Below are 27,307 nucleotides of genomic sequence, written 5' to 3'. Positions count from 1 at the left end.
TGAGTGCAAAACACAAGGAGAAATGTCACCAATGTTCGATAACAACTTCAATTGCAATCGGTGAAGTCCACAAGTAAACATGTGAAATCTCATTTACAACCAGGGAAAAAAAAATAAAAAAACCCCTCATATGCCAATTAACATTTCTTCATATCATGAAGAACCCTTATCCTGCTTTGGGAGCTTGGCTTTCAAGGGCTGAATTTGAATTTGTGAGAGTTTGAACAGAATGAATAGCAAAATTGTATGAGGTATCATCCAAATCCACCCAAATTAAAATTCAAGCCTTGAAATTCATACTCCAAAACACTACCCAACAATGCTTGCAAACATCCAAAACCTAAATCAAAACAAAAAACAACAAAAAACCCGAATTTTTTCTCCAAATTTTAGGGCGCAAACAGATCCCATTTTTTAAATTAAAGTGAAAACGTAAGAAAGAAGAACCCTAATTAGTTTAGAGAGTTTCTTGGGTAGTCTGGACTACCAACTCAAAATGCCAGTGGGTGACTTCGTAGAACATAATTTTGCACATTTAACCACAAAAGTTTAATAGAAACTCCAAGTGCAAACAACAAATGTTTCGATTGCCATTGCCACTCTAACATCTCATCAACAACAATTAAGATGCCAATTAAACCTCACACAGCTCATTTCATCTCATTATATCATGAAGAAGCCTAAAACCTACTGCCCACCCCAACAATGCTTGCCCATAACTCAAAAACGAAAATAAAAACAAAAATAACAACAATAAAAACCCTAGTGTTCCCCAATTTTTAGGGCAGAAGCATATTTTTAAAAATTAAATTTGAAAAAGAAAACGCAAGAGAAAAAGACGAACCCTAACTAATTTGCATAAGCTTGAAGAGCCTCACCCGTTAACCTGCAAATCCTCCATTCCTGCAACACTTGAGCACCCATCTCCTCGTAAAACCTAATAGCATTCACATTCCAATCAAGCACACACCACTCCACTCTGCCGTATGCCATCTTCATCGCCTGCGACGCCACCGCCGACAGCAGCATCCTCCCGAACCCCTTCCTCCGGTAATATTCCCTCACGAACAAGTCCTCCACGTAGAACCCCGGCTTCGCCAGAAAGGTCGAGTAGTTAGGGAAGAACAGCACGAACCCGGCCACCGACACCGCCTCATCGCCCTCCCCTTCAGATCTGAAAACCTCCCACTCGGGATCGTCGACGGGCAAGTCCAGATTTACGACCTTCGTGGTCGGAGGGTAAATGGGGTCGGTGATCAGAGGGAGCACCGGGAAGGGGCGGCGGGAGACTTCGAGGATGAAGACAGTGAAGGACTGGAAGGGCGGGTGGTTAAAGAGCGTGGCGGCGAGGGAGGCTTCAGTGGCGGATAAGAGGTGGGTGAGGCGCTCGAAGACGGCCATCTGCCGGATGAGCTTGTGGAGATGAGGGACGTCGGAGGGGTTGCCCAGGCGGATTCTCACGAACAGGGGGTTTCCGATGGGAGTTTCAGGCAAAGTAGTGGCCGGAGTGGGAGCAGGGGTGGGCTGTGGTGGTGGTGCGGCGGCGGCGGCCATTGCCGGGAATCGGGATGATAGGAAGCAAGATTAAGAATGAGCTCAGTGAAAATGATGGTAGGACGGTTCGTTGTGGACTGGTGAGTGGGGAGAAGGTGAGGCGATGGGCCCTTATATGCATTCGCGGATTGGGGATATGAGGGTCTTTTTGCGAAAAGAAAGGAATTGTAATCTTAATATTACCACTGTTTTTTACCAAAAAAATAAAATAAAAAAATAGATTGAAGAGCGTGAATTGACATGTGATTATTTACTTCTAATAAAAATTTTATAATCATTTAAATTTATTTACTGAGAAGAGATGGTATTTAACATTAGGAGAGTTAAGTGTGAATAGTATAGAAATTATTTTTACACATGAATTAAATTACTAAAATGATGATCCATTTTTTTTTTTGCAAGTATAATAAAATTATTTTCTTATTTCTAAAATATCAGTCTTTTTTCATTCACTATATATCACAAAAATATATTTATCAAAAAAATTGCTGTTTGATTTTGAAAGTATAAATCAAAATTTCACTCCTCCTCGTTAGAAACTCAAATCTAAAAACAAATAAATAAACAAATTGTGGAAAGAGATGAGAGGCACTGGCACTGCTGTTTTATTAAAAATGCCTGGATTTTTTTTTCCCCCAAATTTCATTTTCTCTATTACCGGCATCATGTGGAAGAAACATCTTTCTTTTTTAAACATGTAACGGATAATCACTCTCACCCACCTTCATTTGCTCCTGCCTAAATGTTGCAATTAGTGTGGTCACCAATCCTAGCCAATAAGAGATTAATCTCAAATAATCACATCCACGTGATCTACAGCCCTAGGCATGATAATGTGAAAATCAACCCAAAAAGAGAGAAACAGAGGATCAACAGGGTGCTCAACTACGGGTGCATTCGGATAATTGGAGAATGCCCACCTACAAAGGATCAGTCTAATCTCTAACCCACAACGAGCCTACCCGAGATTCTGTAGACTTTGGAACCCCCCCTCCCCCAGAATTGCCAATCCCACATGCCCCAACACAACAGAATCAGCCAGAGCAAAAACAAGTCCTCAGGAGGGTAAATTCACATAATGCCCTGTTTTACGTCTATGCCGGCTGAAGTCTGATATAAACCTGAAAGCGAGGCCGCAGCCCTCAACCTCACAATGGTATGGTCGCTCCCCAGTGTGCACCCGTAGATGCTCAGTCCGGGCCCATGCCCACTTGAACGACATGGTGCAACCCTTCCAAGGGCACTTCAGTGGCCTCTCATCATCATGCACGCGTTGGTGAAGCATGGCATATTTGTGCAAGCTGAACCTCTTCCCACAGCCTTTATGGGGGCAACGATTACTCTTGTGCACGAGTAACTCCACCTTCGTCTTGAATCTCATACTGCACCCTTCAAGGTCGCATCCGTGAGGCCCTTTTTTATCTTCTTTTTTATCCTTTCTGGGAACTGAACCTTTCTTTTTACCCTTGTTCCGAACTGAACCATCTGATGACTTCTTCACCTTACTCACCACCTGCTTATCATCAACTATTTTATCATCAATCCCACTTCGTTTGGGCGTATCCACTTTAACCCTTGGCCTCAATCCCTCACATGGACTCCTAATAAAGCCATTTTTGCTCTGTGCATTTTCTACCAGCAACTCCACTTCCCTCTTTCTTTTGCTATGCCTTCTTGCCGCTGATATGGAGTCTATCATGCTAAAGTCAACATCCGCAGGATTTCTATTGTCCTGCGAGTAAGAGATCCCACCATCACTGCCCATGTCTTCTCCCGCACAGGTCTCCTCTGGGATTTCAGCAGTACCTTCCATTGAGACGGTAGAAGGCAGGCTTATCGGTTCATTGCAATTCAAAACAGACACCTCCCCATTTTCCTCATTTGGCCGGATTTCTTGATGCACTTCAATATCGAAGGCCGGACAGCCACAAATCTCACCATTCATGCATGATTTCTTGCTTTCAGCATTTATTTGTACACCACAGGGTCCCACAACCATGTCAACAAGACGTGGGCAGCTAGCAGCATTCAAAACCTCCTTTATGAAAACACCATCAGCCTTGGCATCATGCTGAGGCAGCCCTTCATAAGAATCCAGGGTCACTAAACCACAAGTCTCCTCCGCCTCCTTGGCTTGTTCTCTAATTTGACCCTCTATCTGCATCTCGAATCTATCAACAGTTGGGGTGGCAATGGCAAGAGAACTCTCAATTTTCTCACTGGATTCCACCGTGTCAACATCATGGTGCACCTCTGAACTCTTGCATGCTACTAAACTACAAACCCTGTTCTCCATATTTTCCTCCAAATTTTGAAACTGTGCCTGGACACTTTCAACAACGGGGATAGCAGCAGCATATATATCTGCAGAATTTCCAACCAAGTTTGAATCATTGCACGTATACCCAGTGGCTTTAAGCATTTGGACCTCATGTTCCATTTCAGAATTTCCAAAAGAAGAGACGTCCACTGCTGCAGAATCAGTCACTAACTTTTCAATGTTTTCAGGTTTATTTTCAGATGTGCTTCCACCAAATTTCTCAGAATCTCCAAAATTAGCTGATGGAATTTCTTCCTGAGAGAAATTTTTGGGGTATTCAACAGCTTGGCTAGCCCCCGCAGAACTACCTCGTCTAGACTTAACACTTCTTCTTGAATATTGAATAATTTTATGTTCCTTTCTAACCATGTTAATGTCTAGCTTTCCTCCCAACACTTCATCTTTCTTTGTTTGAATTCCTTCATCTTTCTTTGTTTGAATGCCCTGCGAGTGCTCCAGATGGATACGATGACTTGATTGACGCATTGAGCGAGATTTTCTAAACTGCCACTTGAGATTTAGAAAATCTGAACTTGGAATTGTATCAGAAAACAGCCCAGCCAGAGTCAATGCATGCTTTACTTGTTTAGATGTAGAATTCTTTCTGACCTTAACACAGTACCGCAAGTTAATACCCAGTTCTGAGGTCCAGTCTTCTCCACATTTGTTGTGATCTTCGCCATCGATTGCAAGATTGATCAAGTTCAGATCTTCCTGAGATGCACTATCTAATGAAATCTCACTGTAATCAAAACAGCTACCAATTTCCTCTGCTATGGCCACAGCATGTGCCTTTATTTTTTTATAGTCTACAAAAATAAAAATAATTAAATTGATGGAATTCAATTAACTGCAAGGAAAAAAACCTTTAGCATGAATAAAAAAAGTAATTCAATGTAGCTATGAACTAAATGGGCAAAGGTAAGGAAGCCATAGCCTCGGCTTTCAACAAGAGAGAGGATAAATTCAATGAATCATTTGAAATTATAGACACAAGGTGGGGATGCCAACTTCATCAACCTTAGCACGCAACTGCACACTTCTTGAGCCCAGAATTTTATTATTCAAAGCCCAACATTGAGCATGACTAAGAAATATGACCAGTTTATACAAATGCATTCACAAGATTGGTGACATCTACTGAATAACAAAATAAGGACATGTTGGATATCGTTGTTGTTTTCTGTTTTCTGTTTCTATTTCTCCATAGTGAAGAAACAGATTATAAAAACACGTTTGTTTATGTTGTTAGTTTTCTATTTTTGTTGTCGGTTTTCAACTGTTTGCCAAAAAATTGAAAACCAGACTTTATGATTTTCAGTTGTTTTGGCAACCTATTGCCAGAAATTTTAATATCTAGAAAAAAAAAATTGATTAAATTATTCATTTTATACACTCCAAAATTAAAATCAAAATTAAATAATCGTATGAATTTAAATATAATTAAAATAAAAATATACATAAATTTCAAAAAAATAATAATAAAGCCAATTACAAAATAGCTTTACTATTTTTCAAATGTCATGTCCAATAAATTTTTTTTGTAAAGTAAATTTCAAAAGTAGAACAATTAAATAAAATAATTATAATAATTTCATTTTTATTATAGTAATTTTTTTAATGTGCATTATTTGTAATTTTATTATTTTAATCATATTTTTATAATATTACTTGATTTGAAGATGAAAATGAGAATTTTTTAATTAAGTTTTAAATTATTATTAGACGTATAAGTGTTAACCAAACAGTTTGTTGGTTTCTAGTTTTTAGTTTCTGTTTCTAGTTTTTGGTTTTCGTTTCTAGTTTTCGTTTCTCTAATTTTTGACAATGATACCAAATGGCCCTCAAATTTTCAAAGTTGGCAAATTACATTACCCTTGAAGGACTCTTTGGAATTGATACAACTTTCCCAAAAAAGGAAAAGCACCATGTAAAGTGGCTTTTAACTACTTTTGTTTTTTAAGTATTTATGTGCATTTTTATTCATTCTTACTCTTCAAACTAATTTAGCTACTTAGCTAGTAACTACTCATTTGAAATTTATTTAATTGATATAAGAATGGTGGAGCTCATTTAGATTGTCAACTCTAAAATCAAAAAAGTTCGTTGTGAGAATTCTAAGCCTCACACGTAGTGCAACTAGCTGCGAAAGAAATTGGAGCACGTTCCAAAATGTGAGTGACAAGGATATCATGGGTTAATAAAGAACATAGAATATTTGGTTTATTATTACATTTATTATTTTTACTATGTTATTTTTTTCCTTATTGCAGCTTAATAGCAAAAGGAAGAATAGGCTAAGCCCACAGCACTTAAATGATTTGGGGTTCGTGAAATATAATCAAACTTTAAAGCGTCAATACAAAAATCATGATACCATTGATCCATCCTTCTAAAGGTGATTGATGATTGTAAAGAGTGGCTGATTGGAAGAATGGATGGACAAGGACGATGAATGTGTGTTTTAAGATAAATATTTGACATGGAAGGCTGTTGCCGGAGCTGCTAGAGCAAATGTGCCCTCTCATCACACTAGATCAAGAATAAGTCCAAATGTTTCATCCTCATCTTCTAGAAGAAGAGCTTCATCTAGCATTGCTAGGGCTACAACATTGGAACTTATGGATGAGGATGAGATCCAAGATGCTGGTGCAGGGGACACTGAAGGGGAAGAAGTTATTGGAGACGATAATTTGGATGAAGAAGAAGAAGTTGATGATGAGGATTATTAGATTTTAGACTTTGGAATCCTTTTATTACACTCTTTGTTTTTTTTATATTGACCCATGTTATCAACGCTTTTGGACCCTTGGTTTGGCAATTTCATGTTCTTTGTGGTTTTGAAGTTCGAACACTTGCATGCTTATGTTGATGCTTGCTTGCTTGGGACAGTATTTTGTAGTCATAATTTCTCTGCATTTACATTTCATATTGAATATTTTGGTATTTTTAAATTCAAACATTACTCTAATTTGTTCATAGATCAATTATTCATTATATAAGGATTGTACACATAACTTTAACAAATGTGAACCTCCTTCATGAGGCATACATCTTCACCTCACGCACCTCGTGCCTAGACTCCAAGTATGTGCAGCTGATGCCTTGGGCTACTATGTCATGGATAATGTCAAAGATGAATGCAAGAGCAGGGACATAGAGTGCCGCATCTTATACAGTGGAACTCAATATAATTTAACTTTTGATTGCTGCTTTTAAATTACAGTTAAAATTCAATTTTAGTCTGCAAAACCTGGCTGGCAATTCTCAGGAAAAGGGAAAAATAAAGATATCTTAGCTTCAGAGTCAGGATCAGTTCACAACCCTAGTCTATATGAATATTCGCATAGACCGATTAAAATTATCACTTACCTGAATGGCAAATTACAAGCACGTTTGCCCCACCTTTAGACTGCAACATCTCCTCAATTTGAACAGCATGTTCGAGGCAGAAAATTCTCGGTCTTGCAGCTCCATTGGAAGTATTCCATCCTTCGGGAAACTTGGTTATTGAAGGTACAGGCATATTTTCTGAAGGCAGGGGAACAGGAACAGAAGGAAGATTCCCTGCAGAACAAAAAGCCTGGACTGGTTCAATTCAGCACTGGACAATATCTCAAGTGGAGAGGGAAGTGTCTTGCTCTCATTCATTTCTATATTATCAGTTGCTTTGGCAAGAAACTGTTCACATGAAGGAAATCTCAACTTACTTAAGTAACATGAGATCTCTCCCAGACTCTGGCTCTCTAGTTGTTGAAAAACAACCCTTGAATGCCAACTATATCCTCTTTTAGGCCCCATTTGGATCACGGATTTTGATTGAGGAAAGAAAAGGAAAATAAGAAAGAAACGCATTTTTCATTGTATTTTTTCTCTACATCAAATAGTATAAAAAATGAAAATTTGTTGTAATATGATTAAAAAAATTGTTTAAATAAAATTTTAATCATGTCTATAATCAAAATTTTATTCATTGATTTGCTATATATATATATATATTTTTTTTTTTCTTACTTCCCTTGATAACCAAACATGAAAAAGTGGATTCCTTTATATTTTTCTTTCCTTTCCCTCATTTTTACCAAGTTCCAAAGAGGCTTTAGAGTTTCATCTCGGTCATCTAGTGCTTCTATAAAATATTATAAAAGGAGTGAAGGTGCCTTCCCTAGAAGCAAAATCTAGAAAACAATTATATACGTCTCAGATCAATCGTATTTTGGAATATTCTGCACTTTAATTGTAACATCTCAGCTGGTTAATTAAATTCAGTGAATGGAGGTCCAAAAGAATCTTCCGATTTTAACATTGGCATTGTCTAACAATCCCACTTCAAAGAAAAATACTAATTAGCATCCTTCTATACAACCTAGATAAGGATACTGCTATTGAGACAAGGTAGCAGCCCCAAACAGCCATGGACATGGTATAAAATGATGCCTCTGGGACTACAGGCCAGAGATTGAAATTTTATTTTCTTAATCTATTCAAAACAAAGAACACTTAAAAAAGGGAAGGATACCACCATTGAGGGAAAATATCCATGACAAAGTTTGTAGAATCAATACCTGAACTAGAGCCCGTAAAACAGTCAACGAGGTCTGGGCAATGGGACTTCAGAGGTTCTGAAACTCCAATTCCTTCTTCAGCCGAAATAAGGTTCGCAGGCAATAGTTGCATGGATGCTTTTTCAGACGGTTGTACGATAGACATGAAAGGGAAACCAAGAATACCACAAGCAACACATGCCAATGTCCCTGAATCAACTTGAAAATCACAGGACAAATCATCTTCCACATATAAATCATTCACGGTCTCCATATACAATTGCATCTGGTTGAATAGATCATTCTGATTATTATCACTCTTGGAATGAACTGATGGACCATTTTCTGTTGGTGTAGGACCATCAGTGACAACACACGCACACAACTGAGAATCTTTACAAGGAGATGGCAGTGATTCAGGGTCCCACAATACCACATGGTAAGTTTTTTGTTTTCCAAGAAGAACAGATGCTAAATTGTTCTCATTTAACAAGTCTTCTATGAATGCCTTCTTCACTAACAACTCTCTTTCTTCCTTTTGGCGATCCCTAAGGCGAGAACTCCGTGCCCCTGGTAGGAAGGATCTCGGCACTCTGGCATCAGAACAACTCCATCAGATCAAATTTAAATCATTTATGAATAGGTGCCCATTTGATATCCTTACACTCCCAATAAAAAAGGACAGAGAAACCATCATGGCAAAAGTAAACTACAATGTACCAAAAAAATAGACAGATATAATAATACAGTGATAAGATCATAATATCCACCTTTTATTTGAGCCCTATTTCCATGTCTATATTCTTGAAGTGAAAAATGAACATAAATCAGAAATTATATCTTATGATGAAAGCAAGTTGCCAACCAACATAACTGAAGTCAAAAGTGATTATTCAATAAATGTTCTTTTTCTTGCCCATTGAAACAATACGAGGAAAGAAAAGACCGTAACTTTCTTGTGAAATAAGATCTGCTTGTCAAGTTGGATAAAAATCCATATTTTAGGAAATCCAAGAGTTGTACAACCTTAACAAACATCTGTATATGCCAACACCAACTTTATACCAGATCACAGATCACAAGTCCCCCAGTGAATGGAAATCACAGAAGGAAGAAGGAAGAACCAAGCCAAATGCCAAACAATCACACACCCTTTTTGGATGATACACAATTGACATATCCATACAACAGATCAGTGTGTCACAATTATAAAATTGGATTTTTTTTTTCCTGTAACTGTGTAATTCATTAAGTGGAGTCTAATGGGGAGTCAACCAAATAAAGCACCAAAACTCAAAACAGAATTATTAAAGACCACTAAAACAATATCAAAAAATCTACAGAAGTGACAATTTTTACAATAAGAACCAACTCATCAAAAATGAAGTGCAAAAACCACTTCACTTTCAGCTTTTCTAGGTTGCATTCAACTCCCTGAAAGGCTCTAGCATTCCTACCCCTCCAAACAATTCCCACACATTTTTTATCATTATTTTTCTGCACTTAGGTCCTCTTCAAGACAGCAAATCCAATAAGCCCTATCAGCAAGCACCAAATTGATGCCCATGGTCACATACATGAGATTCAATGGCACTTCCACCCAATCAAAATGAAGAAGGAGGTGACTAACTTATTCCCATCAGTCCTTGTATAAAAAGCACATGTTAACTTTAAATACTCCCCCCCATCAAACTATCTACAGAGTAAGGAACCCTTTCAAAGAAGCTGTCCATGCAAAAGAAGCTAATTGGTTGGAACATTAGCCTCCCAAATAGCCTGCCAAGGAAAATTTTCTTCTCTCAAAGAATACAAAGAATTTGCAGAGCACCCAATCAATGAATGAGACAAGAGAGCCCTATCCCCCCACTTTCCTTCACCCCACCATTATAAAGGGACTTCATTAAACTGAAGTACTCTTCCATCTTTGCCCCATCAGAATTTTTTCCCTAAAACACAATTCCTACCTTCTCTGTCCTTTCTCAACAAAACAATTTCCAAGAAACCTATCCATTGAGTCTTGGAAATTGTCCTTTGAGAGGACCTGTTCCACAACAAACATCCTGCCTAAAAAACCCATGCATCCCATCACCAACTTTAAAGACCAGATCAGTAGAAAGCATAGTAGTCAGAGGCGCAAAGTGAGCAGAGGCACAAAGGGTATTTGAAGCCGAGACACAAGGCTGAGGCGCAAAACTATTAAAATGCTGTAAAAAGCCTATTTGGGGTAATTGATATATGAACATATGAATATCTAGTAATATTAGAATTTAAAATGCCAAAACATTCAATAGCAAAATTGGAAATTTAATGAAATTGCCAAGGCCAAAAGCAGCAACAATTCAACATAGTTCAACATCAAAATAAAGGAGTACAATAAAAGATTTCAAAGCCTAAAATATAAATATCAGCTTAAGTTTAATTCAATACTAGTGAATTCTTAAGTTATGTTGGTCAAACAACCTTCTCTAGTTTAATACTTGTTGATTATTATATTAATTATTACGAATCTTCAACTTGCATTTTTTTCTCATTTTGTAAAATATATTTTTTAGAAGTTTAAGATTAAAATAAAATTATCAACTAATATTATAAGAAGAAGCAGCAGACAGCAGAAAGAAGAAGAAGAAGAAGAACTGAAAAAGAAGAAAAAAAATAAGAAGTGAAAGAAGAAAAAGCAGCAGGCAGCAGGCAGAAGGAAGCAGGCAGCAGAAAGAAGAAGAAGAAGAAGAACTGAACAAGAAGAAAAAGAAGAAGACGACTTACGAAGGTTAGAATGCTCCAAGACGAGCTCGCTGCTGGTTTGAAATGTTGAAGACGAACTCACGTTGCTGGTTTGAAGGCTCACAGACGAACTTGCGAAGGCTCCTGCTGCTTCAAAATGTGGAAGACAAACTCGCGAAGGGTCGTGCTAGTTCGAAATGTCAAAGACGAACTCACGCTGCTGGTTTGAAGGCTCGAAGATGAGCTCGCGAAGGTTCCTACTGGTTCGAAGGCTCGAAGACAAACTCGCGCAGCTGGTTCGAAGGCTCGCAAAAGCTCCTGCTGGTTCGAAATGTGCAACAGTGCAGGACGAACTCGCGAAGGGTCGAAGAGGGCTAGGGCTCTGTTGGTTCGAATCGACTGAAGGCTAGGGCTCTGGCCTTTCTTTATTTTAACAGGCTCAAAAATTTCAAGGCGTGCCTCATGTCGCCTGACACCCCTCTGCGCCTCATCACGCCTCTTACAGGTCGCCTCGCCTCGACTCGCCTCGCCTTGCATGGTATGAGGCGCTGGCCTCCTCGCCTGTCTGCGCCTCGCGCCTCAGGCACACTTTTAACAAGTATGGACTACTAGAAAGGTACGAGTCACAGGCTCTCATTTGTCACTCCAGCCATTATGATCCACCCAATATTTAGCACCAATCACCACCCTCCACAAATTATTCTTCTCTTGACTGAATCTCCAGAGCCCAGAGGAGCCCAATCCATTGCTTTCAAGCTGAGCACTCTGAAGCCACCCACTTGATGGGGAAGAGTAACAATCCTCCAATCTATGTGGTAAATTCTTCAATCCTTTTAGCACTGAACACAGCATTGGAAAGAAACATTAATAAAAAAGAAAAATTAGTGAACATGCAATAAGCTGATAAACCCCACACAACCCTTTTCGTAGAATTTTGCCCCCAGCAAGAGTCCTAAATAAATGTATCAAAACCCCCACGCTAGAAGTAATTCTAGAACCTCCCAATTTGTCATTAGTGGATCTTATGACATTAAAATCACCATCCAAACACCAATAGGGGGAGTACAAACCATAGAAAGCACTCATCCCACAAAATACCCCTGAAGCGGGGAATATTCGGTCCATAAACTGAGGTAAACCACCATTGGCCCTCACTGTTAACAAACAAATAAACACACAGAAAAGGAGCCAATAAGAACATTTATTTTGCTAGCAAACTTGGTGTCCCAAATGATCACACAATACCACCCAAGGAACCTGTGGATGCTAACCAAACCCAATCTCTGAATCTAAACTCCCAAATACTCCTCACAAGAAAACCACCCACTGCCTCAAATTTGGACTCTTGAAGCATAATGTCTGGGGCAGCCTTAACAATGATGCTTTTTATATGACGATGTTTACTAGGGCAGCCCAGTCCCCTAAAACTCAAAACTCAATACCTTCGTTCTATCACTTTGCTGCCCCTAACCCTCTACCATTCCACCCTCCATAGTCTATGCTAGAGGCTTTTGTAATTCTTTCTCCCAAATACTCCTCACAAGAAAACCACCCACCGCCTCCAATTTGGACTCTTGAAGCATAATGTCTGGGACAACCTTAACAATGATGCTTTTTATATGACGATGTTTACTAGGGCAGCCCAGATCCCTAACACTCAAACCCAAGACCTTCATTCTATCACCTTGCTGCCTCTAACCCTCTACCATTCCACCCTCCATAGTCTATGCTTGAGGCTTTTGTAATTCTTTCTTCACCCGCATTTTTTTCCTTTCATAGGTTCTCAGGGAAACGGCGATCATAACAGCCTGGCCTAAAGGATTAACAACAGAACACCACATCAGTGCATCCTATCTAGAAGCTCCTGTGGGTCTCAGTTGCCCCTCTCATCTCCCAGTGGATCAAGAGTTAAAGTCCCTCCTATAGGATCTAATTCTCTTTGACAAGAAAGGTAATTCTTTACAAAACGGTCAACCAAAGGTGTAGATAAGATACCTTTGCCGAAATTAACTAACCTATTGCAAATAATATAAGTATCAATCCCATGTTTAAGATCATTCACAGAAAGGAATAAAAATTGGCTACAAAAGGAAGTATCCATATGATTTTCATCAGCCAAAGCTTCCTCATCAAAATGATTTCCTGGACATATAGAAAAGCTTGAAAAAATCTTACCCAATTGTCCAGAATAAATAGACCTATTAAAAGTCTCTGCCTCCTTCAAAGGTGCCTCCTGCTTTGAGATTTCACTTCGATTAACATCCAAACAGTAATTGAGATCCTCCAGAGCTTCTAAATTTTTCAAAACTTTCAGCTGAGAAGGGATCAAATGAGCATCCTTGAATTCTCAAATCAGCTCCAGAAGCAAATTATTATCTTCTTCATCCCCATCTTCCAATTCAATTCAAAATCTGGCAGCTTGTAGCTCTGTTTTTCCTTAGAAGACAGTGCTGTATATTTCACAACTTTTTGTTATGATCCGAATCTTTTTTTTAAGATCTTTCTAAACCGCGTTCTCTGGATTTTCTTCTACAAACCTAGCTCCATCGTTACTGTTCTGTAGAGTCAAAAGGTTAGCAGCAGAAGTACCTTTCCTGACTTTCAGTGTTGTCAGTGATTCTAACTTACTGGTCAGAAGGTTGCAGAGGTCCATTTTGTCAGGTTCTTCCTTCCCTTCTGAACTCTCTAGCATCTCCACATCCCCCTTCAAATTCTCTCATAACTTGGGCAAATTAGCAGCAGATTTTCCTTCCTTGACTTTCAATGCTATCTGTGATTCTTACAAACCGGTCGAAATGTTGCATCTCTTCACAGATTCTTCCTCCCCCTTCACAAATTCTCTAGCATGTCCACATCCCTATTCAACAACTTCACTAGTATCTTCGGCAAGCCCTTGATTTCCATCTTACCTGGGTGTATCGGTTCCAAGGCCCCACCATTCAAGCAAAATCCCTCATTCAGTACTGGGTCTTTCTTGTACTGGGCTTTTCTTTTTCCACCCAAGCTAAGCCCACTGATCCAGTCCATTTAAACTCTCTTGGGTCCACTGGAAAAGAAGACTTCAAAACAAAGCCTCCAGGCCCAAATCATGTGACATACAACTTATTATCCACTTCCAATATTTTCAGCCCAAGGGAAAAAAAATTTCAATTTTGAGTCAGATTCAGGCCTAGTTACTTACCCCCAAATTTACCTTTTCCAAATTTGGGGGCTTAATTTTTTTGAATTTTCCGACTAGAGTTGCCAGAATTTCCCCCATCTCCAATCAATAGCAGCTCCATTCTTCACCATCTCTGCATAACTAGGCTCATTGAGTAGTAGCCCATTACGCACAAGTCTTTTACCTTCACGCTTCTCTATATCGACAGAGCCACACTTCCTACACAACAAAACCAAAGCTTTCTGGTTATTCAGTTTTATTTTGCCCTCATCTCCTTTCAATGAGTTGCAGAAGATCCACCAACCTGAGGCTTCCTTGCCCTCTGGAATTCTCAAAGAAAATCTTGCCCCGAAATTTAGCAGTTTACCGACAAAAATCATCCATCCAAATTTGTATGACACAAATTGAATTATCAAAGATCCTCGTGAAAATTTCTTCTTTTTTATCCAAGGAAAATTTGTGTTGTGTCTAGAATTCTGATAATTGTTCCTAGGTCCATTGGACCTCGTTATCTAGCGATACAAAATATTCCCAGATTGCTCCAATATTCTGAGAGCTCACAATGAAGGAATCCATTCAAAACAGAAAAACTTTATATTTATAATGACTGAAGTAGAGATGGTAGAATTATGGGTGACAGCACAAGGGATATAAGGCTAGAGGTTCCTGTGAATGGTTAAGGAGGTGAAGTTGGATGTTTCTGGTGGTGGTCAAGGTAAACGAATGTTTCTGGTGGTGGATGAAAACAGTTTTCTGATGGTAGACAAGGAGTTTCGGGTAGTATCGATCGGTGGAAAAAGAGGTGACGATGTTCGATTTTTCTATGAATGGATGGTGGAGTGCAACAGGAGATCATGAGAAGAAGGTTTGAGGGAATAGGGATTCAGAAAGGGGGAGGGAAGAATATCGCCATGCTCACAGTCTTAAAGGAGGGAAACGCTGGGAGGAGAGCATCATGAATACTGTGGGTGCCTAAGACCTTAGGTAGCCTATCAAGTACAACAATCAAAACGCCAAATCGACAATTTGAAGCAACATGTAGTTCAAAAAATCGATATATAAAAGTTCTAGAAGCATTCAAAACACATAAATAAAATGATATTTGATATGAAAATTTTGGATTAGCAAGGTTTGAACAATCTTGCCAACCAGATCAGCCACAACTATTGACCATCAATTTTTTTAAAAAATTATGAGTAAAAATCTCTTAATGCTTTTTACTTCTGATAAACATAAAGAATTGCAATTATATTTCTAAGTTACTTTGCTGGTATACAATTTTTTTTCTATAACTATCCTACCCTAGAGAGTTAAGTCCATCTAAAAGACCAAAAACACACTGGAAACAGCCACAAGGCACATTCTGCTAATCAATCAAATTATTCTACACTGTTGGAACTTGGTGCATAAAGCTGCCCTTTTTTTTTGTCTAGTTATCTTCTATGGGTGAAACTTCCTTTTATTTGGGTTTTCATAAATAGCCAATGTTACTTCTCTTCAAAGGATAGAATTGTTAACAGGATCATCAAGATCACATGATCATTTTTTAAAAAAAAATACTCAAATATTATTTTGACCATCTTTTGGGCAGCTAACACACTAAATTCTCAAACAAAAAATGTCATCGAGTCAATTTCGATTCCAAAAAAATATTTACCACTTCTTTTTCACCCATAAATCGAAATCATAACCTAGTTCCCATAAAATTTCGGGCTGCTTTATATGAGTTTGAGCTGGGCTGAGCACAGGTAACGAAAAACAATGTTTGAAAATTACTTTTAGGATGACCATGTGCTGCAACGAGTTTAGTCCATGTAAGTCACCTAACTCAATATTATATTCTATATATTTTTGTTATTTAATCTTTAGCTTGTTTCGAGTCTTTTGACTCTCTACCAAAAAAAATATATATTGTGTAAATGTATCTAATATCATACAGATCTTAAAAGGACTAGGAATGCAGATTTTTCATCTATTGAAAGAATCATCCATTAGAGAAAAAATAATTATCTGTTGTATCTTCTAGACTGCAAGACTTTAAAAAAGATGGAAGTTTTTATGCCTTTCCATGCTTGGCTATCTTTTTATGCTTGGAATCTGACTAGAATTATTTTCTGAAGCTTGTTAGTCATAATTCATATAAATGGGATGGGATGGGATGGACCAAGTTCAGCCTGAAGCACATTATCAGCTTTTGGCTGTGGGTATTTTTTTTTATTTTTTGAAGGTTGAGTTCACATTAAGCCTTAAGCCCAAGCCAACCCAGCCTGTTGACAGTCCTAAGAACCCTTTCAGATTCTCCACATAAAATTTCAATATAAATAGAATAAAACAATTGCAAAATTATATCAAGCACACATGTAAACATGGCATTAAGTTATAACATTACAAAAAACCAAGAACACATGCAGGAGAAGATATATTAACAATCACATGCTTATGGTCAAAACTAACAATGTACATTTGAAATTTGAATAAAATTCCTGCTGTTGGCACAGGTAATGGACCAGAACACTGACACTTTACTACAGCCAATGGATATTCATTGTCATATTTATGTTAATGAAGCAGTGTGTGCAAGCATTTTTTTTATCAACTGAGGATCCACAGAGAATTTGAAGATTATAAGCTGACCTTGAAATAAAAGACATGGTTAATAGGTATAGCAGCTGCTGATGAGAGAGCATGGGAAGATAGTTCATAGCAGCTCTGCGCACTGCAGCTTCCTTGGCTACTTTAAGCCATTGTGGAGTTCCAAAGTTAGCAGCTTCTCCACAATTGAAACCTAACACAAAAATGAAGGCTATGATAATCCCAGAACCAAAAGCCAGCAACGATACAGATAGACAAGAATTTCAGTAGAGTTCACACTAATGCCTTACTGGCTTACCTAGGAAAAGCAGAAGGGAAACAAAGATTCTAAATACAGAAGACAGAATCATAGAACACTTTTCTAATGACGCTTATCAAGATAGAAGGTGAATACCACATAGTTTATGTACTAAAGGAAAATAACACTGAAAAATGTTTTCGTTTAGAAAAAAGAAATTTCATTAAGAGAGGAAAAAGATACAAAGCATAGGATAAGGTATCCAGTACCATTAAAAGTGCTCTATGAACAAGAAATAGTACCCATTTAAAATCAAATTCAACCTATCAACAAGAACTTTAACAATAATCTTGTATGCGGTGATCACCAGTAAAGTCTTTGATCTTTATACAGAGACTTTTCTTAGGCACCGCAGTAATAAAAACCAAAATAATGCTCTTACTAATCACATTTGCATATATTCCAAGGGAAAACCTCCATTAACTCAAACTTAACTACATCCTAGCAATCCTGGAAAACAATAACATATAAAAGTCATCCAGGCCAAAAGCTTAATCCCTGTCCAAAACAAACACCATAGTTCTAACCTCCTCAAAAGGCCTCTCCAACCATGTCCTCTCAACCATAGCCTATAATCATCCACCTTTAGATAAAGATTTTCAAAAAACAAGAAACAATAATTTCCTCGACAAACAAATTGGTCCGTAACAACTTCTTTCACTAGTCTCCAACGCCTTGATCATGTTTTTCCTTCTCTTCCCATTAGCAACCATGTGAAAGAATCTAGAATTACAATCCCCTTCCTAAACCATTTAAACATAGTATATTGCTTCCAACACCTTTCCTAAAATTATAAAAAAAAAAAAAACAACATCCAGTTCATCCTTAAAAGAGACAAGTCTCACAGCCTCAACCTTAGACAACAGCTCTGTATTCTCCCTCCTACATAAGCACTCAAATCTCATGTAAATTGGTACTGTCCTCCCCCTAGTCCAAGCACTCACTCTTATGGTTACCTCTGACATGACTGATGAGTGGCTGTTATAATAGCTATCATTTTCATGATTTCAACCTTCAACTATATTTTTTGACATCATCTTAGTAACAAAATTTAGTATTAAAGCTGTGATTATAGACCCACTAATTACAACCCAACAATAGGTCAATAGTATACTGTCAACCTCCAGAGGTTAAGGCTTCCCCATTCTTCTGCAGAATTTTCCTAGTCGTTGCAGGATGCAAGCTTTCCTCTTCTCCCTGATGATGTTTTCATCTTCGGATTGAAATTTTAGGCTGTGAATTCACATACAATTCATGTGCTCCCAAAGATTAGATCATTCATCTTTCAGAGACAGAAAAATATTGGTTTGGAAACTTCAGGAAGTTCAGCCCTACAAAGGAACAAGAAGCTGTAACAGTTAACACCAAATCCGAGGAACACCAGAAGGGGGTTGAAGTGTCTGCAAGGTGCACTGGAGAAAATATTTTCAGGGAAACTGATAGATTACAATGCTACAGGATGTGTTTATTTGGATAGCTAAGATTTACAAGATTAGAATGCACTGGATAGTACTAGATTGGTTAGCTATGATAGTTATCCTGTCTCATCTTTTGATTGCCATCTATAAAGGACAGGCTACTCATTCAGAAGACCAAATTGCCCATACTTTCAGGGAAACTGATCAATTACAATGCTACATGATGTGTTTAATTCGGTAGCTAAGATTTACAAGATTAGACTGCACTGAATAGTACTAGATTGATTGGCTATGATAGTTTTCCTGTCTCATCTTTTGATTGCCATCTATAAAGGACAGGCTAATCATTCAAAAGACCAAATTACCCTCAATGAAAATACATCACATAATCAAAAAAACAAAGGGCAGTCCTGACCTTTTGGTTTCTGAAATTGCTTACTCACTGCTAGACAGTGGAGGCGGACTGGCCAGCCTTGTACCGTGCAAAGAGAATAAAACCCTTCTTCTTGGCCAGTCCCATCCCACACCAATGTTGCACCTAACATGGGCTAAGGGTGCTTAGCCTAGCCTAGCCAAGCCAAGCCACCCAAATAAACACACCCATGAGGAATATGATTAAAATCTCTGTATGGGGATGCCAGATGCCAAAAACTACCACTAAGATTTTAGGAGAAGATATGTATCAATTCTTCTTCAAAGAAGAGTTAGATATTCACATGGTCCTCGTAAAAGTCCCCATAACTTTGATAACAATCTCACAAAGTCAATCATAATACTCACCATACCCCTGTTTTTAGTACTACAGTGGCTTCCTTTGGGTTCAATACTTCAGAACAGAGCAAAAGATTGAGAAATTCAGAGGGAATGTGCTGGAAATCCAAGTCCCAGAGTGCAGCATTTAGGGATCCAGAAGATTGTGAGATTGAGACGGAATCTGCTGAAAAACCCAATCCCTTAGTGCAGTATTAGGGATCCATTTGTGTAAGAGCAGACGCACATCAGAGTTGTTAATAGCGATCAAAGACATAGAAGGTGACTTCGTATGGATAGACTTGCAATATTAACATATTCCTCTATTATGCTACTGGCATGGAAAGGTTGGCCATGAGAAAAAAGCTGCTAATCAAACTCAATAATAAGAACAACAGCAGCAGTTATATGGTACATTCTACAAGGTGTAACCAGATGCTTGGGTTCAGAAGAAGGCAAGAAGCTAAAGAAATGATACTGAAGGAGATGATTGAAGTATATCATCTACTCAGCCAGTATTTTGAGGCAGCTGGAAAGCAAGCAATAATATCAATCTGAAAAATTGGGTTTTAACAAGGAAAATATTCATACATTGTACCATTTAAATACAAGCCTGCTAGTCACATCTATAACAGGATGACTGCAGGAGTCACCAAATGTGTCCTGCACATGGTAGACATGGAATAAAGATAGCATACATTTTCCATTGGCTTCAACTACCACCGCCCCATGAACCTATCTCCTAATGCCATATTTATTGACATAATCCACCTTTGAAAGGGTACAGGGGACAATACAGAAAAGTCACAAAGCAGCAAACACTACAAATTTCACTGTACAAATATTAACGAGCAAGGCCTGCACTAATACGATAAATATAATGCAATTCCGAATGGCATGAGGAGTTTAGATACATTTAGGTAACATTTGGATTGCGGAAAATATCTATCCATAGAGATGGGATGGAATATAATGAGAATGTAATAAAAATTGTATAAGGATGTAATAAATTATAAAGAAGTCACTCATGTAAGCGTCATTCCTTCCGACATGAAATAAAATGGACTAGACATTCAGAATAGTCGTTCCTTATCAACTCCATGCCATGTATTCAAAAAGAACTTTTGCATTGTTATTTGATTTATGGTGACAATGTATTTTCTAGCATAAACTATCAAATACTTCTACTATAACTACTTTACTCCAAGGAATAGACATTCCACAAACTAAACATGACCTTAATTCCTCTTTATACCTTTTATTTTTCAACACAAAGTAGGTAAGATACACAACATGGGCGGCCCTACCACAAATGCATAATTCCAAACCCCGCCCCAAAATAAACAATCCTTAGCGAAGGCAGGATTCAAGCCCATGTTGTTAGTACCAAACCCCCCTAAAACCTTACACTAGCCAGCTAGCAAGCACCTTCAAATTCCTTTTTATGATTTAATCATATTGAAATATGTCCAGGAAGGAAGTCTTGTAGCAAAAGAAATGGGCACAGATAGAAAATGCAAGAGTAGAATATTTCAGAGAATTATTCAGCCTCCTTTAAAGCCCACTTGCAATAGGACAGTGATTTCACTACTTCCTGAAGATATACAGCATCCATCAAGATTTCTCCCACTTCCACCATACTGAAGCATCTAACCAGAGACTTTTTAATTAGAGAAACACTGTACAATAAGAAAAATCAAGGAGAGCAAAATATAGAACTAATCATTTAAGGCCCATTTACCAAGACTACAAGAGGCACCTAACTATTCTTTCTCAAAACACAAGATGATTTCAACATTTTTTATTAGAGGGGGTGAGGGAGGGACACAACAACTTTAGAAATTCTCTATCCTCAAGATTGTACTTTTGTAGTTTTGAATAAGAACTTTACAAAAACAAGGAAATACTTTCAAGACTTCTTCCATCATCCTTGTATGCACCTGACCAATTATAAAAATGGCACCATCATATGCACATTGCTTTCTTGAAGGTTTTCTGGTAAATAATAACAAAAGTTCATCTTTAGAGGACCTGCAAACTCAACAAATGTCCTCTTGAGCCTTTGAATTTTTTAGAATTTAACCACACATTTCTTAACTCACTTGGTCAGTGAAAAAATGCGATTTCTCCATTTTTAAAGTTCAGTTTTAAACAAGCATGTAATTTGTCCATGAAACAGAGATCAGGTAGTCAGCCTTTTGACATGGTTAGAGCAATTAGTTCAGAACAGAAGCTTGACCGACACCGAAATATGCAAACAAAAACTGTGAAGTAATTACCATGGCTAAATCCTACATGGTAAGCCCTTGGAAACGTCACAACAAATTCACCAGGGTTCTGTATCAACCTAAAGAATAAAACAGAATAATATCAGTAGATTTTTATAAGGGAAAATGAGGGGGAATTCAAAATGTCAAACTAAACCTTATAATGTAAGTTCAAAACAGGTTTAATTATGACAATGAAAGATTCGTCCATGCTTAGGTAATGCTAATAAGGGCAGGAGGAACCAAAGGAGAAATTGGCCAAGAACTGACCCACCTGCAACAAGGAATGCCTGAGGCCACAACCACCTCTGGTGATAGAAGAGTAGTCTTCTCGCCCAATAGTGTGAGAGCAGCTGGCAATAAAAGAAACTGGACCTGAGTTACAAAACAGCTATGGAAGTAATGAAGATCATTTTTAAGGGTGGGGGGTGGGGGGAGAGATAGAAATTTATTAAGCAACAGAATACGACGGAGGGCAATCTAATAATTTTGCCATGAAATAAATTATTATCATATGGATGAGATGAGATAAAGCATGATTTGAATTGGAAGTATAATTACATCAGAAAATTTTGCAGAAACTACTAAAGACTGACAACCTAGCATAATAAAAATACCATTTCAAAAGGGTCTGAGTCCACCATGGCATCATGTATCACCATTTTCAAGTAAATTTACCCATCACAAAAGGTACTTAACATAATGTACTTCGTGTAACTCGTTGCAATATTTCCAGCAAACATAGAATTAGCTTTATTTCAAGAGGAGAAGAAGGAGAAAAAATTGTTAACACAGGATATTCTTAACAAGAGTTATGTGCTTTGGTTTGCCCTAAAAGAAATGCTATGCTTTGATAACTAATTTTCTTAATTGAGAAGACTTAAGCTTCTTTAGTTATCATGATCACTATAACTTCTTGAAGTTTTCAAATTCCATTTTATGCAGTCATGGAGTAATGGAGCATGCAGCACTGTCTAGTAACATTTTTTTCCAGAGGTAAAATTTTTGAAAAATATATCTTACAAGATAACAACTTCACAATTGACATGGATTATATAGGAATGTTTTTTGCCCGAGCTAGTCTGCCAGAAAAGATGGCCAGGTAAGAGATGGTTTTGCAGTGAGAGTGGTGGGGCTGCACACCAGAGTACATGCGCAAACACATACACTGACACACACGCAGGAAGGAGAGTGTACAGGGGGAAAAGGGAAGAGAGAGCAGGTGTTCATGAATGAGGGAGATAGGGAATGGAGGAATTTTTGCAGCGGCTCTTCGCCAGAAAAAATGGAAACCATGGGCGTCTCTATCTGTGCCAGAACAATGCAGAACAAGGGAGGGATCGCTCCAGCTCTCCTCTGGTTTTCTCTATGCCTCTTTTTCTCCTCCTTGGTGAGTGTTGTTCTCTAGTTTTTTTGGTGGCCTTTTTTTTAAGATTGTTGGGATGTGATTAAGGGAGAATTGTTTGAAGTCTTTAATGAATTCTATGGGAATGGGATTTTGAGCAAAAGTATTAACTCCACAATCATTACTTTGGTGTCGAAGAAGGGTAGATCTATCAAGATTGCATATTTCCAACCTATTAGTCTAGTTTCTTGTGTTTATAAAAGTATCACAAAAATATTAGCTAATAGACTGAGTACATTCCTGATAAGATCATTACTGCTCAAAGTGTGTCTGTGGGGGTAGACAAATAGTGGATGCCATATTGGTGCCCAATCAGGTGGTTGAGGATATTTGGATGAGAATGAAGAAAGGTTTAATTTTTAACAGGATCTCAAGACAGCTTATGATAGAGTTAATTGGAGCTTCCTTGATAAAATCTTCGTAAGGAAGGGATTTTGTGAGAGATGACATCAGCAAAGGAGGGGTTATACGTCTAATGTGTCTTTCTCAATCATAGTGAATGGTGAACCAAAGTCTTGGTTTAGTGCCTTGAGGGGTAGACAAGGTAACCCACTTTCCCCTCTTTGTTTGTCCTAGTGGCTGATGTTATGAGTAGAACAGTTGATAGGGCAGTGGATAAGGGTCTAGTAAAAGGGCAGACAATGGAGAGAGAGGGAATGGTGGTCTCACACCTTAAATTTTCTAATGACACCATTTTCTTGTTAGATGACCATAGTCCTTCTTTTAGGAGCATTTTGGGTATTCTCCACGTTTTCAGACGGTGTCGGACTTAAGATTAACATGGGGTAGAGAGGTTTAGATGCTATTAATGTGCCGTATGAATGTGCTAGGGAGTGAGAGGATTTCTTCACAAGGCAAGTGTCGGAGAGTTTCTTCACTCTCATCCACTTCCATGTTGTAAGTAGGAATACATGAATAATACTCTTTTTTTTTTTTGCTAAAACAGTCCTGTAGTGGCCACATAACAGTTGTAGCAGCCTTTACATAATGGACGTGGTCCGTAATTGCCGCTACGACCATGATTTTTCTTCCCACTGATTCTGTGGTGTAACAATATCAAGAACCCAAAAATATGTTATGTACCAGTCATGGCCGTTATTTAAAAACATGCGATGGAGTTTAGCTCTTCTTGGAATGAGAGAATTGAAATAGGATAGCAAGTGGGTATTTGGATGGATCATTTCGACCCAATTTGGAAACTGATTTCAAAGAATAGGATAAGGGATTGTAGGGCCCTAAATTTAGTTAGTTAGTAGTTTATTAAGAGTGTTCAGTTTTCTTGTTGCAGCTTTTGTGTATTTTAGGGGTATATGTGTAATTTCTTGATTTTAGGATTTCTTTCCCTTTTTCTCCCCTATCTCTCACTACTTTACCCTGGGCATTACTTATACTGTTCTGCTAGTCATCCTTACTGCTGCTCCTGCATCAGCAAGTCAAACCCAAAAGTGGACCACCAGTCCTGCATTAATATGGGCAGAGACAAAAGAAAAAGTATACATTGGAAGGATAAAAGCAGTAGAAGCTTACAAATCACTCATTTAAAAAGATTATAATGATGAAAAGAATGAATAGACACAGCCCCTGACACTTGGCTTGTGAGGTAAAGGATGGTTATTGGTGTGAAAGAAAACAGCATTTAAATTTTACCAATCGAGAAAAAAAAAGGTGGGGAAAGAACAGATAAGATAATATTTCCCAACATATAAAAATGCTGGCATATTAATAATGACAGCCAAGAAATAAGCAATAATCTTAGCAAGCTAAATGCGGACACAAAAGGCTTGACAACCAAAACCCAGTTGCTTCTGCAGCAACTTGGCCGCTCAACCTGTGACAGGAAACAAAACCAACTCAGTTGGCTTTGTGCAGTCATAAGGAAAATTGTTGAGGCGCATGTATGAAAGAGGTAGTTAACATGTGGACCTGCAGCATGTGAAGTGGGATCCAAACAAGAAGTGAAAAGGAAGGACAGTCACAATAGAAACAGCGTGCTCTTTCCTGCCTTTATACATTATGTTACACATAACAGTCTAAAAAGACATATGAACTGAAAACACAGAAACATAATTCTTTCCCTATAGACCTTTTAAAAGTCCAAACAAGTAAGCAAGTTGCATACCTAGGCGGTCAAGATTCCCTCCATAAACCTGAGTACGAATGACTTCCTCAAAAGCAAATGCATATTCTCCAGGGACAGCGTACCAAGTCTTAGGAGAACCGGTGTGAAGAAAATTCAAGCTATGAAGCTCATGATCTTCAACATGCCAAGCAAACCAGCTGAACAGCATACCAATATAGACCATCGGTGAAGTGACACCTGGGATGTCATCCGGCATGAAACGTGTAAGTGAGCCAGGTGATCTTGCAATTATTTGTAAGTTCCAAGGACTGTTTGAAAGCTTCCAACCTGCAGTACCTTCCATCTCATTGCCAGTATCCAAACACTTCTGTCTAGATAATCGAGAAGTTTCATATGATAACAGTGTTGATGAACTAGAGGACGCCTTAGATGGCTCTAATGATTGATCTGGATTAGAGGGCTCTAAACATGAATCTGGTTTATTTTTTATGGCTGCAATGTTCTTTCCATCATACTGGGGATTCCCTACGGTATCTGCCTCTTCTTCCTTGCAATCAGATTTTACTCGATTATTGCGATTGAAAGTCTCCTTCCTCTTCCTCCTGCGTTTATGGAAATACCGAAACTGTCCCTTTGGTTCACCAAAACCAGACCCTGGCACATCATTCGCATACTCCACATATATAGGCTTCTCAGAAGCAGCTTTCCAGAACAGTTTCTCAACTACTAATGGAGAAACATCCTTGATCATACCCAATACGCTTCTTGCAAAAGCCTTAGACTTGGATTCAAATTGTTCCACTGTATAAACCTCCCCACTTTGCCACACTTGCTTGTGAACAGCTGACAGCTGTGGCTGAGCTGATCCTCTAGCTCTTTTCACACTCTGACCCAATTCCTGGTGCCTAGTAGTGAACACAGCCCGTACCTCTCCATCATTACCATTATCCCCAGAATTTGGTTTCAACATGACATCTGAAGAATTTAAATCTGAAACCAATTCGGGGCACTTTGAAAGCGATTTGTTTAAGTTCGAAAGAACATATCTTCTTGAAGGTTTTGGCAATGGCGGTATGACCTTACAGATACCGAAAGCACTAGCTTCTTTCTCAATTTTCGATATATAAGCAATTGGGTCAGCAAATTCGGTATCAGTTGGGCGAAATTCAGGGGCCAGCGGCATCCCTTTTAGCCAAGTGGGTATCTCAACATCCCTCATTCCAAACAATATTCAAAACCCCCAAGATAAAAAATCAAACATACAGGCTGCGATACTCAATCATACAACATTGTTGATAGAAGTTCCAATCCAAGGCATAAAGAAACAATAGCTATTCAAACCCTAGATTGAAAATTGCCGTGGAACCGTTCGGGGCTTTGTTCTGGTTAAAACTACATTAAGTTCGGAAATCAAAAGAATTGCAGAAATGAAATCTTAGATTGAGTCAAGAAATGAACAATAGAACCTGTAACCGCAAGACTGCAGGATTGGCCATGAAGAGCACCACAGTCTAGAGAGAGAGATTAGGAAAAATTCGCTTAGGTTTGAGGGACATTTTGATCATGCGCAAGATAGTATACTCTCGTACCGACGTGCTCAGGTGCGCTGGTATGGCTTAGCGCCCTGCTTGACGAGACTGCTTTTAGACCGTACGATTGCTGCTGGGACTCCCGGCCCCCGGATTCCCTTGCTGCGTATTTTATCCCAGTTGGCGCATGTTAGCTTCAGAGTCGCTGATGCATAGAAAGGAACCTCTAAGGTGTACAACACATCCACAGATCATAATCTGGATATACACGTGGCGCTCCATTAGGCCTAAGATGGATGGATGTTTTGGCACCAAGGCCCACTCAAAAATTCTCAATTTTCTAGGCAGTCCATTTGAATTACCATTAATTTTTACAGTGTGATTTAATTTATTTAAATTGACAAAAATTTAAATTCAGCATCTGAAATTCTCTATTTTTAAAATAATTTTTAAGTTACTGAAATTTTGAACTTTTTTTTTATTTTCAACATCCATTTTTAAATAGTTTTAGAAATATGATGCAAGTAATATTTTATTTTGATGTTATTTATGATTCAAAAATAAAATGGCAAAATAACGTGTTTCTAAATCTCATGTAAAAAAAAAACACACACACACACTCTCTCTCAAAAAATATGATTCTTAAATATATTGCGAAGATTTGTTAAA

General features: G+C 38.2%; 2 protein-coding genes across 3 annotated transcripts; both read right to left on the bottom strand.

Annotated features, from left to right (window-relative positions):
• Positions 1-566: 566 nt before the first annotated feature.
• On the bottom strand, positions 567-1,655 carry LOC131165392 (GCN5-related N-acetyltransferase 8-like). Its single transcript, XM_058123136.1, has one exon. It carries the CDS (start codon positions 1,552-1,554, stop codon positions 850-852), a length of 705 nt encoding a protein of 234 aa, XP_057979119.1. The 5' UTR covers positions 1,555-1,655; the 3' UTR covers positions 567-849.
• Positions 1,656-2,136: 481 nt separating this feature from the next.
• LOC131165391 (lysine-specific demethylase ELF6) lies at positions 2,137-26,836 on the bottom strand. 2 transcript variants are annotated; one of them, XM_058123133.1, is made up of 7 exons: positions 25,149-26,836; positions 21,899-21,977; positions 21,637-21,704; positions 16,934-17,084; positions 8,440-9,011; positions 7,247-7,441; positions 2,137-4,683 (listed from the first exon to the last, which is right to left on the bottom strand). In XM_058123133.1, exons 1-7 carry the CDS (start codon positions 26,326-26,328, stop codon positions 2,612-2,614), a joined length of 4,317 nt encoding a protein of 1,438 aa, XP_057979116.1. In that variant the 5' UTR covers positions 26,329-26,836; the 3' UTR covers positions 2,137-2,611. The 2 variants fall into 2 exon arrangements, with proteins under 2 accessions (XP_057979116.1, XP_057979117.1); XM_058123134.1 differs by lacking the exons at positions 21,637-21,704; positions 21,899-21,977 and having other exon boundaries at positions 25,149-26,818.
• Positions 26,837-27,307: the final 471 nt, after the last annotated feature.

Source organism: Malania oleifera, chromosome 10, assembly GCF_029873635.1.
Source record: "Malania oleifera isolate guangnan ecotype guangnan chromosome 10, ASM2987363v1, whole genome shotgun sequence".
Lineage (NCBI taxonomy): Eukaryota > Viridiplantae > Streptophyta > Magnoliopsida > Santalales > Ximeniaceae > Malania > Malania oleifera.
The sequence above is the reverse complement of the archived record's forward strand: the minus strand, read 5'-3'. Positions and strand labels throughout refer to the sequence as shown.